General features: G+C 47.0%; 1 protein-coding gene across 1 annotated transcript in view; it reads right to left on the bottom strand.

Moving 5' to 3' along the window:
• ZNF346 (zinc finger protein 346) overlaps positions 1 to 17,369 on the bottom strand; it is an 85,375-nt gene that overhangs the window by 24,455 nt on the left and 43,551 nt on the right. The window contains exons 5-6 of the mRNA XM_086931772.1: positions 9,812 to 10,048; positions 8,494 to 8,587 (exon numbers count right to left, since the gene is read on the bottom strand). Coding sequence (XP_086787898.1) covers positions 8,494 to 8,587; positions 9,812 to 10,048 — 331 coding nt within the window. The remainder of the gene's footprint in view (positions 1 to 8,493; positions 8,588 to 9,811; positions 10,049 to 17,369) is intronic.

The following is a 17,369-nucleotide window of genomic DNA, read 5'->3' as shown; positions in this document are numbered from 1 at the left end:
GGCTTGAGGAGTCGTCTCGAAGGGGAGGGAGTAGCCCCTCCGGACGATCTGCAGCACCCACCTGTCCGAAGTGACAGTGCGCCAGTGAAAGTGGTGATGGCGAACCCTGCCTCCCACTGGCGTCACATGGGCTGAAAAGCATGGACTAGGAGGGTTTAGTGGCAGATGCTGCAGGGGAAGGTGTGGACTGACCTCGCCTGTTTCCCCGACCGCCTCCACGGCGGTTTCCACGGCCGCCGCCGCGCTGGATGGTAGTCTGCGGCGAGTGGCTGGCGGCACGTGTGGGGACACCCCTTCCTTGGCCACGAAAGGAGCGAAAGGAACCAGTTTGCAGGCGCGGGCCCGAGAGGCCCAAGGACTTGGCCGCAGCCCTGGAGTCCTTAAAGCGCTCAAGCGCGTGGTCCGCTTTGTCGCCAAAGAGGCGACGGCCATCGAACGGCATGTCCATCAGAGTGTTCTGGACATCTGCCGAAAAATTGGCGGATCTCAGCCAGGCGTGACGTCTCACCGCCACCGTCTTAGTCATCGCTCTGCCTAGCGAGTCGGTGGTATCCAGCCCACACCTGATCGAATACTTGGCTGCATCCCGGCCCTCCACAAGGACTTGGCCGAGTTTGGCCCGTACCTCCAACGGGCACTCTGGCAGCACCTCCGCCACCGTCTCCCACAGAGAGTGGGTGTAGCGGCCCAAGAGGCATGCGGTGTAGGAAGACCGCAGTCCCAAACTAAGGGAGGAGAATATCTTTTTACCATAATTCTCATACCTCTTGGATTCCCTGTCCGGCGGAGCCGTCGGGAATGCGGTCTGGGAATTAGAGGCCTGGATGACCAGACTCTCGGGGTGGGGTGGGAGGTCAGGAAACATGGGTCGCCCGGTACCGGGCGGTGGCCTCTGGCCACGTTCCTATCTACGGGCGAACCCGTAGCGGGCCTAGACCAAGTGCCCAAAAGAACGTTGGTCAAGGCCTCATTAAAGGGCAGCAGAGGCTCAGCCGAGCATGACTGCGGTTTAAGGACCTCTGTGAGGAGGTTAGTCCTCACGGCCGCGACGGGGAGGAGAGTCAGAAGAGCGATGACGTCTCTTCGACTTCTTGTGCTTCTTACCTGACGACTTGGACCCGGAGGAGTGGTGCCGACTCCCGGAGCTGTGACGGCTCCGTGCCCGCGACATGTCCCTCGACCTCCCGTGGGACCGGGACCTCACTCGGCGCGGGGCCGACTGCCGGAGTTCGAGCCGCCTGCGGGACCACTCTCGCCTGGCTTTCCTCGAGAGGGCCCGACAGTCGGGGCAGGCCTCGTCGTCGACGCCTAGACAAGTTAGGCACAGGCGGTGAGGATCCGTGACCGACATCGTGCGGTTGCACTCCTCACAGTGCTTAAATCCGGGCATCCCTATGGCACCGATCGGAGTCGTTAGACTACGAGAAATGATCAAAAATGTACCCAAAAAGTTAGTTAAAAATTGACTTGGGTAACTGCTCTTTCCAGATCTGCTCTGGCTGGCGCGGAAAAAAGAAGAACCGATGTCAGCACGCGGAGGCGGCGTTTAAGTACTCAGACAACGTCATCACGGCGCCCATGACGCAGAAGACTGACGCGGAGCCGCAGACGACGCCTACCGACGAGCAAGGGTACTGCTACGCAAAAGTTTCCGGATCCAGTCTGACGCCTGGGGATATTCTAAGGTAAGGAATCTATCACTAACGTGTCTCTTTCAGATGTGTGTTTTATTGTTCAGGTGGTCCTAACTGTTCCAGTTTTAACCTATATGTTAGTGAGAGTTACAAAAAACTGAGTCTTGATAAAGAGGGCTATATAAAGTTCCCATAGAAACGAGTCGACCCTTTACCAAAGGAACACAATCTGTGAAGAGACTGGGACCTTTGAATGCTCATTATTTGCATGGTATCGAGTCTCAGCCTTAGAATTAAGTAATCACGGATGTGGGCCATTGAATGACAGTTTTTGTCTATTGTATGCACTCTACCTTTTAAATGTTACATGTTTTTAATATGAAATTGTATGCAATTGATGTTTTTTATGTAGACGATGTTCTGATCTAACAGAAGTATTGATTAAATATACATTGTCAAGCTTATGCTTTTTTTTTAACAAAACCCTGGATAAAATTGTTGAGTAAAGTGATATATTTTTGTGAAACAATCGCTTTTGACTTATAAGTGAGGGTTCTGGGTGTGTAGTTATACTGCTCCCTCCACGAACGATGGTAGTTTGAATGAGTGAGAGCTTGGAGTTTAATAGGATATACAGTGACCAGTATTAGCCTCATAGTTCTTTCCAAAGGAAACATTTTTGCTGACATGACAGTTTCTGGAGCATGTGCAGTAGGTGCGGCAAAGTCACCATCTTAAAAATTGCGGACTTGCTGAATAACGATAGAGGCAGTTGAGACCAGATCGTCATCTCATCCCGGACGGCGGGGAGCAGCGGTGCTATGTTAAACGCCCAGGCGTCGCTGGGAGATGGCTTTATATGGACCCCTAGGCCCTCGCCCGCAATGATCAGTGGTGACGCACAAGTCGGACTTCGCTGTTCACCATAAATAGGGAACAGTGTAGATTTGGACAGATTGGCGCAGAGGCCAGAGGTCTCCCCGAAGACTCAAAAGATTTGAGGACACGAGGCCTGGAGGCCCAAGGGTCCGACATGAACAGGACGTTGGCAGCGTAAAGCGCAATCCTGTCAGAGTACTTTGGCGTCCAGTCTCCTTGATCAAACTCTTAATTTTAAACTCAGTACCACCAGTCTTTCTCAGGTTCATCTATGGGCCTCTGCGCATAGCTTTATTCTGATTTTGACCGTGGTCGCTACCTAAAGTAGAACGGTTTCCTGAACTCCATCTGCGCTCCTCTCTATCAACTCTCAGCAACTGCTGTAAGGTATTAGTTTCATGGCCTTTTATGTCTACCTACATTCATCTTCCAAAGCCTTCACAATCTTTCGGCCATTCCCACTACAAAGTTACTGGACAAAGCTAGTTTAAATCTCCACTTTCAAACACAAATAACGCGCTCTTCGACGCAACTGAATTGAGTAGCAAGCTGAAACTTATTCTAGGAAATGCTCCATAATTGCAGGACTATAAGGTGTGCTTACTGTTGCTAGGATGAGCGAACCTCGTCCTTTCACTAGGCCTAATGTGTTTCAAAGCTTTAAGACCCTCCATGTCTTCAATTCATCCCAGGTTTGGTCATCCTGATCGGTCTACAATTATGGGTTAGTCAATCAAATCACGTCCAGCAGAGCTTATTAAATCTCCCTTTGTAGTCCAGCATACAATTCTGGCTCGTCAGCCATGGTGCACAACATGATCCAACTTATTTCTGAGCCCTGAACCTGCAGCACTACGATCGCAATCTTTTGGCATCCTTCTGGATCTTTACTACATGGCATGTCAATTTTTTTGCTGATGAACAGCGCCATCCCCCAAACTACCAACTGATTGGCAAATATTGACGCACCTCCAAAACAAACCCCTCAAGTTTGCCTGCTTATTTTGTTTTTAGGGGTCTCCTGAATGAATGTCAAATCTGGCTGTTTTTTGGGGGAGCAGTTGACCTCGTTTTTTTTTAGCATTAATATAGCGTCCCAGTTAATTCACAATTAACAAAAACATTTTCAACTAAATCCTTTCCTTATGTCACTTTGCTGTTTTTCACAATTATCCGCCCCTCACCTTTTAATGAGTTCACTATTTACAGGGTCTAAATTTAGCACACAATCCATCGTAGATGAGAATCTTGCCAGTTTTACTTCTTCACTCAGATTGCTGGCATATAATTGTTTTTCAGTTATTTATTGTCCCCCACCACTTTTTTTTGCAGGCACCTCAGAGCGTCACTATAATTTGCCTTTACTATTCCTGCTATGCCATGCTTCATTCTAAATGATGTCGCCTCTGCTGTGTACTAACTCTTCAGCAAGTCCTCAATTTGGTTATTTTCTCCGTCAATGCCGCTCCTCTTTTCCCAACTTGGTACTGTGGTGCTCGTCCACTGAAAATCCGATCTTCCTACTCAACTTCCTTCCTTCCAGAGTGTTCCATGGAGTCCTGCCTCACTGGCTGGTTGTCTAGTCAAGAGTCCTCACCCTGCCCTTGGCACCAATCAGCAGCAGCCTCCATTCCAGAGTGCCAGCTCACGTCCTGGCACCTACCTACCAATTTACGGCTGCAACCTGAAGATGGCGGTACCTTCCATCACAGAATACCCCAGTTGTGCCATTTTACTTACTGCTTGCACACGGCAACCATCTACCAAGTGAGGTAACCCTATCCCCAGATCCAACTCGCCACCACTCGATAAACATCTACAACTATTGTAGTCTCAGGCTAGACTGCTCTTTGTTACTTGGTCTCCAAACCGGTAGCCCCATGGCCCTTCAAACTACTAGCTATCTTCTGTTTAACTGCTTTTTCTGGGTGTCACCAAACCTGTGAAGCTTATCTTTACAGAGCAACAAGTGGGTGGTCTACTTAGCAAACCTATACTTTAGACTTCGCTGCGTCGAGTTTATGCTCCGGGGCCGAAAGTGGCTTTTGTCAAGTTTGGGTAGTTTTGCAGCTGCATCCCTCTGCACTATCCCCATTTGCCTTGCCTGGATCAAAAGATTTGACTTCCCACCTTAGCAACGGCAACAAAAACTCTAGGTGGATTAATCTGCTTGGGCTCAGCATTCTGTGGGATAAGTCCAGATCTGGCCACGCTTTCCAGCCAAAAACCTCAGAGAGCAAGGTCTCCACAAACTTTTCTGGCTTAACGTCCTTACTCAACAGCAGCAAAATGGATGGGACTTCAACTTCCCACTGTTATGCCCTAAATCTCGTACTACATTGTGTCCAAGGAATCCTGTAAACTTTCAGTGTCTCCTAATTGGTCATTTGTAGTTTCTCATGCTTGCACGATCCTCTCCCTGTAGCTGTACCAGACAAAAACAGCTTTATTTCTTGTGAATCCATCCATAATTCTGCTACATCTGTTGCCAAAGTGTTTAAAGGATATGCAGCCTTTTTCTTTCTTTGATTAGATCAGACTTATTGCTTCAGATAATGTGGTTCCTTAGCCCTGGCTTGCCATGTCTCCAAGGATGCCATCACTGGCCTTCCTCTCCCCTTCTATAGTTCATCTTTGTTTTCCATAGTTTACCTCTGTAACAAACCCTTCTACACTGCATTACAAATCAGTTTTTGCCTTCAAAATCCAAGAATGTAATGTTAAAAGCATGGGTCTGGATTTACATTTCGATTATGGCAACTCCCTATACTATGTTTTACCAAAAAACCTTCTGGCTAGGCTTCAGGTTGTAATGAACGACGCGGCCAGAATAATTTCCCAAAAACCCAGGCAAACTCATGTCACGCCCCTATTACAGGACCTACATTGGCTTCCGATCACTCAGAGAACTAAATTCAAAAGCCTCTGTATTGCACATAAGGCCATTCACGGCTCAGTCCCTAGCTATATTAAGGACCGACTGATTAATTATACACCAAGTATGACTCTTCGGTCAGCTGATGCCTGCAACTTGATCTGCCCCCGGTTTAACCTTGTGTCCATGGGTGGCAGAGCTTTCTCTACTGTGAACAGTGTTTCTCCATTGAAAAGGGTGTTCAGGATGTTGTTTTGAACCTCCGTCTTGAAGCCTGAGATCCTGAGCCAGGCTTGCCTTCTCTCTGTGATTCCTATAGCCATCAGCCTGCTGGATGTTTCTGCCCCGTCCAAGGCTGTCTTCAAGCAAGAGTTTGCGATTCTTTTTCCCTCTTCCACGAGGTGAGTGGCTCTCTGCTGGTGTTCCTCTGGGAGGTGCTTGAGCAATTGGTTCATCTCGTCCCAATGCTGGTACTGGTGCCTGTTGAGAAGGGCGTTGAAGTTTGCCATCCTCCAGTGCATTGCTGCGTTTCTCTCAATTTTTCTGCTCGTTAGGTCCATCCTCCTGCTTTCCTTGTCGGATGGTGGCCCAGATGTTGTTGGGACGTTGGCTCTTCTTCTGGCCGTTAAAGCTATAATTGAGTCTGCTGAAACTGTCCCCTGGATGTAAGGGGGGTCCTGGGAGGAGAACTTGTACTTTTTCTCCGTCCTTGGCGTGACTGACCTGCAGGTAGCTGGTTCTCTGAACGCTTCTTTGCCCTGTGCCATAATACTCTTCAGCATGGGCAGGATGTGGCTTTTTGTCTGTGCGGGGAGCAAGGTTTCCAGCCGGAAATCTGCCTTAGCCTGCCCCTCCTCCAATTTGACTCCATAAGCTGCTGCAGCCTTCTTGACGACCTCATAGTTGGCCCCAATGTCATCTGGCGGCGGAGGCCTCGAGGGGTATGTCTCCACAGCCTCCTACGGGTTTTCGGCCTCGATGTCCTGCCAATCCTGGTCCTGAGCCGTCGAGGATCCAGAGTCGTAGCGCGAACACGGGTCCCCATAATCACCCTCTGTGTAATAGAGGTCCTCCTCTTCTCCCTGCTCCGAGGGCTCCGGAGTTTTCAGCGGCTCGTCAGCGTCGAACTCCTCGTGTTCTTCTATCTCTTCGAGGACCGTTGTGGGCTTCGAGGGGATCCTGAACCTTTTAATTTTGTCTTCGAAATCCTTCTTCCTCTGGATGATGTTTTCCATCTCGGCCTCAAGCATTCTTTTCTTTCTCTCCATCTGTGCGGCCTGCTCGGCGGAGCGTTTCGGCAGCCCTCTTCAACGGCCCCGTCGACGTCGGAGCGGTTCTCGGCTCCTTCTCCTTCGTCGAGGATCCCTTTTCGGGAGCTTGCTTTGACGACCTTTGCTTTTTGCCGTCTCTGAGTCGTTCTCGAAGGATCCGCTAGACTGTTTTTCGGGGACCACAGCTTCGGTCGTTGAAGATTGACGCCGGTGCTCCCTTCAAGGTTCTAGACTCTGATTTGATTTTGAGAGTCAGCCTCAGGTTTTCGAGGCCCTGTCGAGGATTTCAGGGTCGTAGACTCTCCTACCTTGTCTGACGATAACTTATCGGTCTCTGCGACCATGGAGACATCTGGACCTTCGGCGATGTTGTCCTCGTCGCCGGTGGAGAGGCTTAGGTCGTACAGCGACAGGGCCTTGCCCTGCATCGTGTGGTGAGCTATTCTCCGTTTTTCCCGAATCCTCAGCGTCTTCGGCGTGAAGACTGAGCAGGCGTTGCAGTCCTTGCTCCCGTGGTCGATAGGCAGACAGAGGTTGCAGACCGGGTGCTGGTCTCTCTGCACGTACTTGTGGTGGCAATTACGGCAGAATTTAAATGGTGTGTTGTCCATTACTGCGCTCAGGGGGTCCCCTGTATGCGCATTCTGTCGGACGTCGAAGATCTCGAGGTTTCTCTCCTTCGTCGTCCCGGCTCTGATGATCTTCTCCTGGTCTTCGAGTTTTTTCCTGAAGAAATTGCTTATTTTTCTCCTTTTATACTTCAAAACTTCTGGAGCTTCACGCGACGATCCAGACCCAACGGCGGAAAAAAGAATCTGAAGATGGCGCCCAAGGGTGGGAGCTTCCGCCGGAAGCATGCCGACGTCACCGAAGGTGCACCAAATGGTGGGACGTCGACGCCCACCTGGGCTACGAAAAAAAAAAAAAAAAAAAAAAAGGACTACGATTACGGACCCAACCACCAGATAGCGGAAAAGCACAGCATAGTGAATCCAGAAAGATTCACGCTGCAAAACTAATATACTTCCCTTCAGGAAGAAATTGAAGACTGTGCTGTTCCTGGAGGCCCTTTGAGCAGGGTTTCTGTGCTTCCCTCACTGGTAATTGGACATCCACGGATAGCGCTTAGATACCCCTGGGTGATAATGCGCTTTATAAATTTATAGTAACATAACAAACATAACTGGAGAAAGGGAAGCAAGTCTCCCAGTTGGTTTTTTATGTATACATATAGTTATTTTATTGAAAGATTAAGTGTAGTCTTTTGCAAGCCATTGATTATTTTTAAAAATAAAACGTTCAAGACTTTATATGATGCAAAATATGGGCTAGGATACTGCACATATTGCAAGGCAGAATTTTTCATTTAATAAAATTCCGTGATGGAGAACTTAGATTCTTTATTTATTGAAGATGGCCACATCAATTCATGGCGGAAGTTGTCTGGCACTAAAATAAAGTTGGTACGGTACAGAGAAAATGTGTATAATAATGTGTGAGGGGAGCTTACAGTGAAACAGGTCACTGGTGTTCTAGTTATCTAAATATTATACCATCAAGAGGAGTGTTAATCAGATGGTTATTAGTACTATAAAATGAGGAGTAGTTTTGTGCCCACCCTCTGGCAGCATGTGGCGCATATTTCAAAGAAGTGAGTTGATTTGGCAGATGCATAGGTATGGGAAAGCTTGAGAAAAAGTCTATGTAGTGCATGTACCATGGTCTCCATTAGACTATTGAAGGAGAGTAGTAGGCCTGTTTAAACATAAGTGTTTGCTTGGGACCAGTGATTCCAGTACTGAAACAAAATGCAAATAAAACAAGTGTCACATACTTTGCCTTGTGCTTGCTTCCGCTAATATGTGCCTGGTACTGCTCCGTTGAGTTGAGAGTAATGTTGCAGTCTTCACAAGGGTACGTCTTCTGATCTGAAAAACAGTCACTCATCAGAAGAAATCATAATGATTGCTCATCTCAAGCAATGTGTTAACTGGACAGCATCCAAGGCACATGCCACAGAAGGCTGTGGCAGCAAGAAATGTGCCAAACAGCCTGTTGCAGAAATGTACTGAGTGTGCCTGTGACTAGTTCAAACATGGCCAAAGCACTTGTTTTCAGAAGAGACACTATGGAACATGCTCAGACCCTGAGATTGCCCCAGAAATGAGAACACACATGAATAAATATCAGCAGGGAGCCAGATTACCAAGAGCCTAGAAAGGTCAAACGAGACAACAGTTAACTGTCCAAGCAGGTTTTTCAAAAAAGGACATTTGTTCACAGATGTGCACCTATGACCATGTGCACGATTCCTTTGCAACTGAATCAGAGTGCCCTATGGGGCACCACCAACCAAATACAATAGAATTCAACTTTCCACTCAGCAAAGAACATGGAAAACCTTCGTGCTCGAGAATTAGGTGACTCATATAACCCCCCCAAAATACTCAAACAAGCGGTAAAAGCAGAAATCAACAGCCTCACGAATAACACTGCCCACTATCGAGGACTGATATCAAAGAACATAGAACATACCAGTTTTTTTCTCATCCTAGACAACTGCAAAGAGCTACATATCACTACAGAAACTTTTCACACAAATCTTTGATAGCATATATATATATTAGCCTCCAGCGGATGAAGCTCAGAATGGAGACATGCAGGAGAGATTCCATATTTTCACATCCACACAAAAAAAGTCAAAAGCATTACCTCGAGTGGACCCAGTAGACACGGACATTCAATGAGAACAGAATGGACTATGTACCTAGGCAATTTATTGTGTAGAGTTAACTGAAAATTGAAAGTGCCAAAACTTCAAACGGAAATGGCAAAACAGCAGGTTTCAATCATGCATGGTCTACCAGTCTGGCACTGTAGACCCATTGCCTTCTGCAGCAGGTCTGTCAAGTTGTTGACGCACAAAAATCAAAACATAATCCTTTGGAAAGCATGGTCATATGAGCGCAGTGTGGCAAAAGACCAAAAAGCATTGTGAAAAATAATTTAATGTCTGCCTCAAAACAGAGGCGCTCTTGGAGCCAAAACAAATCCCTGCCCTCACCCACATTGAAGGCCATTTCAGTCAACTGTATTAAAAACCCAAACTAAAAGACATAGTAGACTTGCATCTAAATTGACCACACACTTACTTCCAGATTGTACAGGAGGAGGAACTTGACTGGCAATAGCAGCAGCCACACTGGGTGGCAGCTGAAATCCCCCAGCCAGCTTGTTTTTGGACTCTTGCTTTTTATGCTTCTTGCCAGAGTAATGCTGTTGAGCCATCAGAGGGTTATTGAACGAAGCACTGCAGAGTGTACAATACTTCTCCGGATCTAAAGGGTTGTTAGATGAACGAACTGGAGTCGTTGGTACTCGGGCCATGCCTAAGGAATCAGAATTATAGTAAAGAAGGATCAGACATTCCTGTAAAGCAAACAGTTGAGATAGAACACAAGTAGAATGACAATATGGTCAGATTACTTTTTCTTTTTTAAACTGGGGTTAAGCCAAACTGCCTTGTGTACATAATAAAGCAAATTAGGTCACAAATATCAAAGGGCACCCCTGGTATAAGCCCCACAATGGCGAAATGTGTCTTCTAGCTAAAGGATTACGAGGATCAGGAATTTATGGTTGCACATTACTGGATTATGGTAATGGGATACTTCAGCTGAGAAACAACTAATCACAGTGCTATCGTGGCTAAGTAACTTAAAAAAACTCTTCTCTAAAATGGTTTTCACATGGTGTTGCAAGTCAATGGTTACCGTAAGACTTGGTATAACCTCCAACATTGTATCTTAGACTAACCTAGATTTTCAGGCCTAATTTATAAAGCGGATATTTGACTTTCTGACAAGGGATTTACGCAAGATCAGCCATGTGTTCTGGGAAGGTGATGTACAAAGCACAAACAGTCCCCATAGCTCCTTATGTAATGCAGTACAATAAGTGCATGTTAACATTTTTGAAAGAAAGGCAATTAAAGCTCTTTGGATTCCAGAATGTAACAGATTCGAAAGACGGCTGTTCTTAGTAGTGCAACTTGCACTAGATCTCTGAAATGCTGCATCTTCAATTCAAACAAATCATATTACATTTCTGCAATAATACTCCTGGACTCGATATTAAAATGCCTCAAAAATGTTCGGTCCTAGCAATGTGCAGGCCTGATCTGTAAGACATTCCAGTAACTAGCAAAGGACTTAAATCCCACACTGAAACCAAAAACCCACAGCTCAAATAGAACTGAAAAATTTGCAAGAACAATACCTGTGAAACACCACATGCTCACACAGACATGGTCACCTCTGATGTAGTCAGAAAGATACCAGTCCGCTGCCATCTCTACTAGGCCACACCAATGGCAAAATATGAACACCACAAACACAATACCATAGGATGTAGCCAGTCAATGCATCTTCACATCCACCAATAACTTTTAAAAACTAAATAACTTTCATTGAACTCCACATCTACCAGAATCCCTGGGTAAAGAAGATGAGATGAACATCAAATAGGTAATTCTGACCCTTCAGTCCCAAGAATGAGGTATCCATTATTAATTATTATTGAGAACTTCTGTGCCCCAGCTGAAGACACTGGTGGAGGGAAACAGGGTTAGGACGTGGGCTAAAAGGGGTAGGGTGATTGGGACTTTGAGGTAGGAATACTAGGGAATATCTTGCATCCACCTTGAGTATCTGAAGTTAGGTCATGTTTATTTATGAAGCACAACATAGGCTGAAGCTTCTTAGCATTAAGTATAGAAGAAAGCGATTATAAAACAAAAAAACAAGCATTTGCAATGCAACGGTCTCTGCTGTAGTTAAGCTTAAGCAATTCTGTTTGTAATTAGGTGGCTTTTTAGCTTTGATTTTATTAGTGTCTTTCAAGCTTTCACGTGCATAACATGCATATGTATGCATATATGTATGCATTTATATATGTATTTATATCGATATGCAGATTACACACACATATATATATATATATATATATATATATATACACACACATAATAGGAACCTTCTTACAAAAAGTAGGTGAATAATCACGCACTCGCAGGAGTCTATTATCCTCGTTTTTAGGTTTTGACTGGCGATGCGCACGTAGTGCGCATGCGCCAAAAAACGTTTTGATTTCTGTGTGGGGTCGGGTATCCACCCCCTCCTCCCATTGGCTAGCTCCATAAATGGAGGCTAGCCATTGGGAGAGGGCGCTGTCCGTCAATCTCGGACCAGATTAGGGGGCGTTCCCGAGAATTTTTGGCTTTTGGCTACGTCAGCCGAAAGCCTCTTCTCGTCAACGCCCCCGAATCTGGTCCGGGATTGAGGGCACCCGACTTCCTGCTCCTGTCTCACGCGGCGCCCGGGCAGTAGCCTGTCGCGTTGATTTCTCTTTTGCGGACCCAGGGGGTCTGGCCGCTCTGGGAGATTGCTTTGTGTGACATTTTCAGAATTGTACTTTAATTATGAGTGACATTTAATGACTACGGGTGACGACGGAAGGAGGGAGACGTCACGTCCTGCTTCCAAAGGCGGGGTGTTTGTTACGGGCAAATTTGCGATGGCGCTTTAATCATGGCGCATGCAGCGCTGCCTTCTTCTGCTTCCCGCACCAGTCCGGGCTGCTGCGTGCAGTCAAAATCTAATGGACCAGCACCGCGCCTAATTCAGTTACAGCTGAGCTGCACGTCACAGTGATCGGCGATTGCAGCGGCCGGTGGTCGGAACACATCGCAAAGAAAGAAAGCGGTAACTGTGTCTTACTCTAATGGATTACTAGTAAACTGTGCCCCTCCTAACTTAAAAATTGTTGCTTCTTATAATCTAACTGCTGCCTTTGTCGGTGCTGCTCCATTGCGGGGTTTAGCGGGTAGAGTCTTCGGGCGTCAGGATGCCAGAAAGAAGTCTGCACATAAAATGCGTGCTGTTGGTTCAACTAAGGGGTGAGAGGGTACAGTGTGCCCTGGTACATGTGCCCTGTTACAGCTGAAGTTACTCTCTGACTTAAGTGACATTAAGCCCACAAACTCCTGTTGAGACGGTCGGGGTCACAGTACTGATGGATTCTGTGACTGAGTGGTGCCGCTGCCCGTCCAATTATTTTCTGTGCCAGTGGTGTCGCCAAAGTCTGTCAGCAAAGCCTCTGTGATAGCAGGTGGGTCATGTTGATGTGTGCCGATGCCTGCGGGGCTGGGCAGGTAGCGGCGCGCTAACAGGGGCGGCCGCTCGGGGTTAATGATTTCAATAGTGTTAAAGTGCAGTTCGATTGTGATATTTACTGTTTTGTTAACAAGACGCTGTACTCATTTGCGTAAAGTCTTATTTATTCAGCCTATACTTATTTCCCTCATTTTCATTGCTTGATTTTGCGCGTGAGAAAGTGTCACTCGTAGTCAATAAATGTCACTCATAATTAAAGTACAATTCTGAAAATGTCACACAAAGCAATCTGAAACCTTGGCAGCTGAGTGGGTGGAAGGATGAGTGGGTGGAAGGATGAGTGGGTGGAAGGATGAGTGGGTGGAAGGATGAGTGGGTGGAAGGATGAGTGGGTGGAAGGATGAGTGGGTGGAAGGATGAGTGGGTGGAAGGATGAGCGGATGGATGCGTGGGTGGAAGGATGAGCGGATGGATGAGTGGATGGATGAGTAGGTGGAAGGATGAGCGGATGGATGAGTAGGTGGAAGGATGAGCGGATGGATGAGTAGGTGGAAGGATGAGCGGATGGATGAGTATGTGGAAGGATGAGCGGATGTATGAGTGGGCGGATGTATGAGTGGGCGGATGGATGAGTGGGCGGATGGATGAGTGGGCGGATGGATGAGTGGGCGGATGGATGAGTGGGCGGATGGATGAGTGGGCGGATGGATGAGTGGGCGGATGGATGAGTGGGCGGATGGATGAGTGGGCGGATGGATGAGTGGGCGGATGGATGAGTGGGCGGATGGATGAGTGGGCGGATGGATGAGTGGGCGGATGGATGAGTGGGCGGATGGATGAGTGGGCGGATGGATGAGTGGGTGCATGGATGGATGAGTAGGTGGAAGGATGAGTGGATGGATGAGTAGGTGGAAGGATGAGCGGGCGGATGGGTGGGTGGAAGGATGAGCAGATGGATGAGTGAGAGGATGGATGAGCGAGAGGATGGATGAGCGGGTGGAAGGATGAGCAGATTGATGAGTGGACGGATGGATGTGTGAGCGGATGGATGAATAGGTGGAAGGATGAGTGGATGGATGAGTAGGTGGGCAGCTGGAGGGAGGGACGAGGGAGCGGATGTATGATGAGGTCGGCGGGCGCCTGCTTTGATAGATGAGTGGGTACCGGAATAGACAAGTGGGCAGCTGGGTGGGTGAATGAAGAGATTGGCAAGCGCATGCGTAGATAGATGAGCGGGTGGATCAGTGGCTGGGTGTTCAAATGGGTTAGATGAGTGGTTGAATTTGCTATTGTAAATGACAATGCCATTTATGTTAAAAAAAAACATAAATAAAAATAATGTCAAGAGCAATGCCAATAGCTCTAACTTTAACAAAGGCAAAACCATTGCATTGTCAATGCTTGTTCCTTATTGCTTCAAAACAGCTTCCAGATCATCTCAAAGGAAAAAAACGACGCGTTTCGTTAACCCCTGCTAACTTGCTCACGGTTACATTTTCTGTTTGAAACCAACCATTTAAAAAACTCACCACATTCCATTATGCGACTAGTGATGTCATCATTCCCATTTGCCAGGATTATGGAACTTGTAGTTCATTAACATATATATACAAAACGACAGAAAAGGAGGGGGTGTATTTGATTTACAATATCATACATTTCATTACCAAACAACCTCTTGTTTTTTATATGTCATATTCTCCATTTGTTGTTTATTTGCTATTTTTGAAATGATTTTTTGTTTATTAATCATGTTTTATTATTTTTTATATATTTTTTGTTTTGCGTATATCCCATTTTTGACCAATTTTATGTTTAAAATTCTACGCTTGTTTGATTACCCAAATCATCAAGCTAGGTTGTGGTGACTTTAAACTGATACATTTCTATTTACATTTGTAGTTTTCAGCAGATCTATATCAAATTTCATTATTATTGGATCCAATAATTCATCATTACATTGTTACTCCTCAAGCTTTTAGCAGAGACGCAAGTACGATGTCCTTTTTTCGTCTCTCCTTCATTCATCATATTATGACGCCCTCTGACCGTCCGGCGACACTCAGACTACACCATATATTGCTAATTTTTGGAGGTTAAACCTACCCCATTTTCTCTTTTTTTATATATGAACTAATTAAGCAATATAATGCCAGGGCTATTGATTTAGATTTCCCTGAACTTATGATCTGTGTTGCAATATTAGGATCTAAAAATGGAACAATGATGGACACATTTTTGTTTGAATAACAATGTCGATATGACACATTGGTGGGTGTAAACAAGAGTATCGTTAAAATGATGTATTTAAAATGATTTATATAAAAAAAATCATTATTGGGTTGGTGGTGGGTATTTGGAAAAGAAAGCTTGGTTTTAAAATAATGCAGTGATCAATAATAACAAATATAATAAGGGAACCATACTGACTCATGGCCCACTGGAGGGCCTCTAAACGTATGAAACAAACGAAAATAAGTTCAGGGAAATCTAAATCAACTGTTTGGCTGGGAGGGGAGCAAGATGGCGGCCGAGACCTCGGCCGAGTAGGCTGGTGCTGCGTTCGCATGGACCATTATTTTCACCCCGGTTGGCGTGCAGCCCCCTATCCCGGGTCATGTAATAATCTAAGCGTTTATTGCACGTTCAACATAACCTCATCTCTTGCTACTCTATGGCGTTGGTTTCCAGACTTGAATTTGTGAGAGCAGGACTTACTGCCAAACTGCTCTGGGTGTGGCGTACTACAGCTCGTTCCTGCCCTCACTTGGCTTCGTCCACGCTCGGACAGATTCATCGGAGTGATTCTCTGGCGGCCCACGGCAGTTTAGTTGTAACCGCTAGCATGCCCCCGAAGCCGGCAGTAAAGGGAGCCGCGGTTATATCGAAAACCCGCGGCTTCACACGGAATACTGGTGATACAGGGGGTAACTGCAAAAAACATACTAAAACTCAACATAACCCTCATTGTTCACGCACTATAGTGTCAGAATGCCCAACAAAAGGTACAATAAAAGAAAAAAGTAAAATCCTAGCTAAATTATAGTGCAGTGTTTTAAATGATCGCCTTTTTTAAAATTTATCTCAGGTTGTGAGGAGTACAAGCCTGTACCTGCGATCTGCACGAGGAGGAGGAGACAGTCTAAGTGCTCTGGGATGGCCTCTAAAACCCCCTTGAATTGGTAAGGGTCTCTTGCTGCTCTCGCCTTGCACCGTAGAGGGCCTGGTGGTCTGACAAAATGAGCTAAGGCTGCCTTGGGTTCAGAGTCCAGCCCTGGACCTGGGCACTTGCTGCAAGGGCCGCCAGGTACACACAGTCACATGGAATGCCTTCTTTTAACAGCAAGTCGCACATTACAACTTGTAGTTCTACTGTTCCAGATGACTGAGTGAACATAACATTTCCAGCATGCAATGTGTACTTGACTAAAAGCGAGAACTGTCTGAATGCGGCATACAAGACCTGTGAGCTCTTGGGGGGGCAGCGATAACCCCTAAAGTTGCTCTTCGACAGCTCGCCTACCTTCTGAGGGATCACAGTGCGAGAAAAGCTCATAGCCTGGAAGCAGCCCATGTTACCGACTACAGTTAACGCACAATTATTTTTTGGCCGTTTTATATGGCGTAAACTCGACCCAAAAGGTATTGGCACCTTTCACATAAGTATCAGTTGTTACACGTTCATTTTTTTTGTTGAGCTCGGGGAGATAAAGTTAATTGCCTAGAATCACAGGATGTTTTGCCGCCCGAGACACATACCTGGTTCCATCGTCGGCAGCTCTGGCTATTACACTACATCAAATAAGAAAAAAAGTATAGTGGCTCTACCTGCCTCGGCCCGACACACCCTCCTCCGTCTCCGGGTCACTGCAATGAGGGAAGACAAGCATTTGCAATGCAATAGGTCTAGCATTTAGGCGAACCTAATGCACTGCAAACAGTGGTCACCATGGACAACAAGAGGGAGCGAAGGGGGAGAAGGCATTGACAACGGAGGGGGGAGGGGGGGAGGGCACCGACTGCGGGAGGGGGGAGAAGGCACGGACAACAGGCAGGAAGGGGGGAGAAGGCACGGACAACTGGCGGGAGAAGGCACGGACAACGGGCGGCGGGGGGGGAGAAGGCACGGACAACGGGCGGCGGGGGGGGAGAAAGCACGGACAACGGGGGGAGAAGGCACGGACAACGGGGGAGAAGGCACGGACAACGGGGGAAGAAGGCACGGACAACGGGGGAAGAAGGCACGGACAACGGGGGGAGAAGGCACGGACAACGGGGGGAGAAGGCACGGACAACGGGGGGAGAAGGCACGGACAACGGGGGGAGAAGGCACGGACAACATGCGGGCGGGGAAGGCTCGAACGGGAGGGATGGAGGAGGGGGTGAAGAAAAGGCAGTAGAAGAACCTCATTGAAGAACATAGTGCTCACAGTCTAAATAACACGTACTGTGTAGCACTCGAAGCAAATGGGCTGGTCGTCATGGGAGGTGACAAATGAAGGAGGCGGTACTAAGGAGGGACTAACCAGCCTATTGA

The sequence above is a fragment of the Lissotriton vulgaris genome, chromosome 7, assembly GCF_964263255.1.
Source record: "Lissotriton vulgaris chromosome 7, aLisVul1.2, whole genome shotgun sequence".
NCBI classification, from domain to species: domain Eukaryota; kingdom Metazoa; phylum Chordata; class Amphibia; order Caudata; family Salamandridae; genus Lissotriton; species Lissotriton vulgaris.
This window is presented reverse-complemented; position numbering and strand designations above follow the sequence as displayed.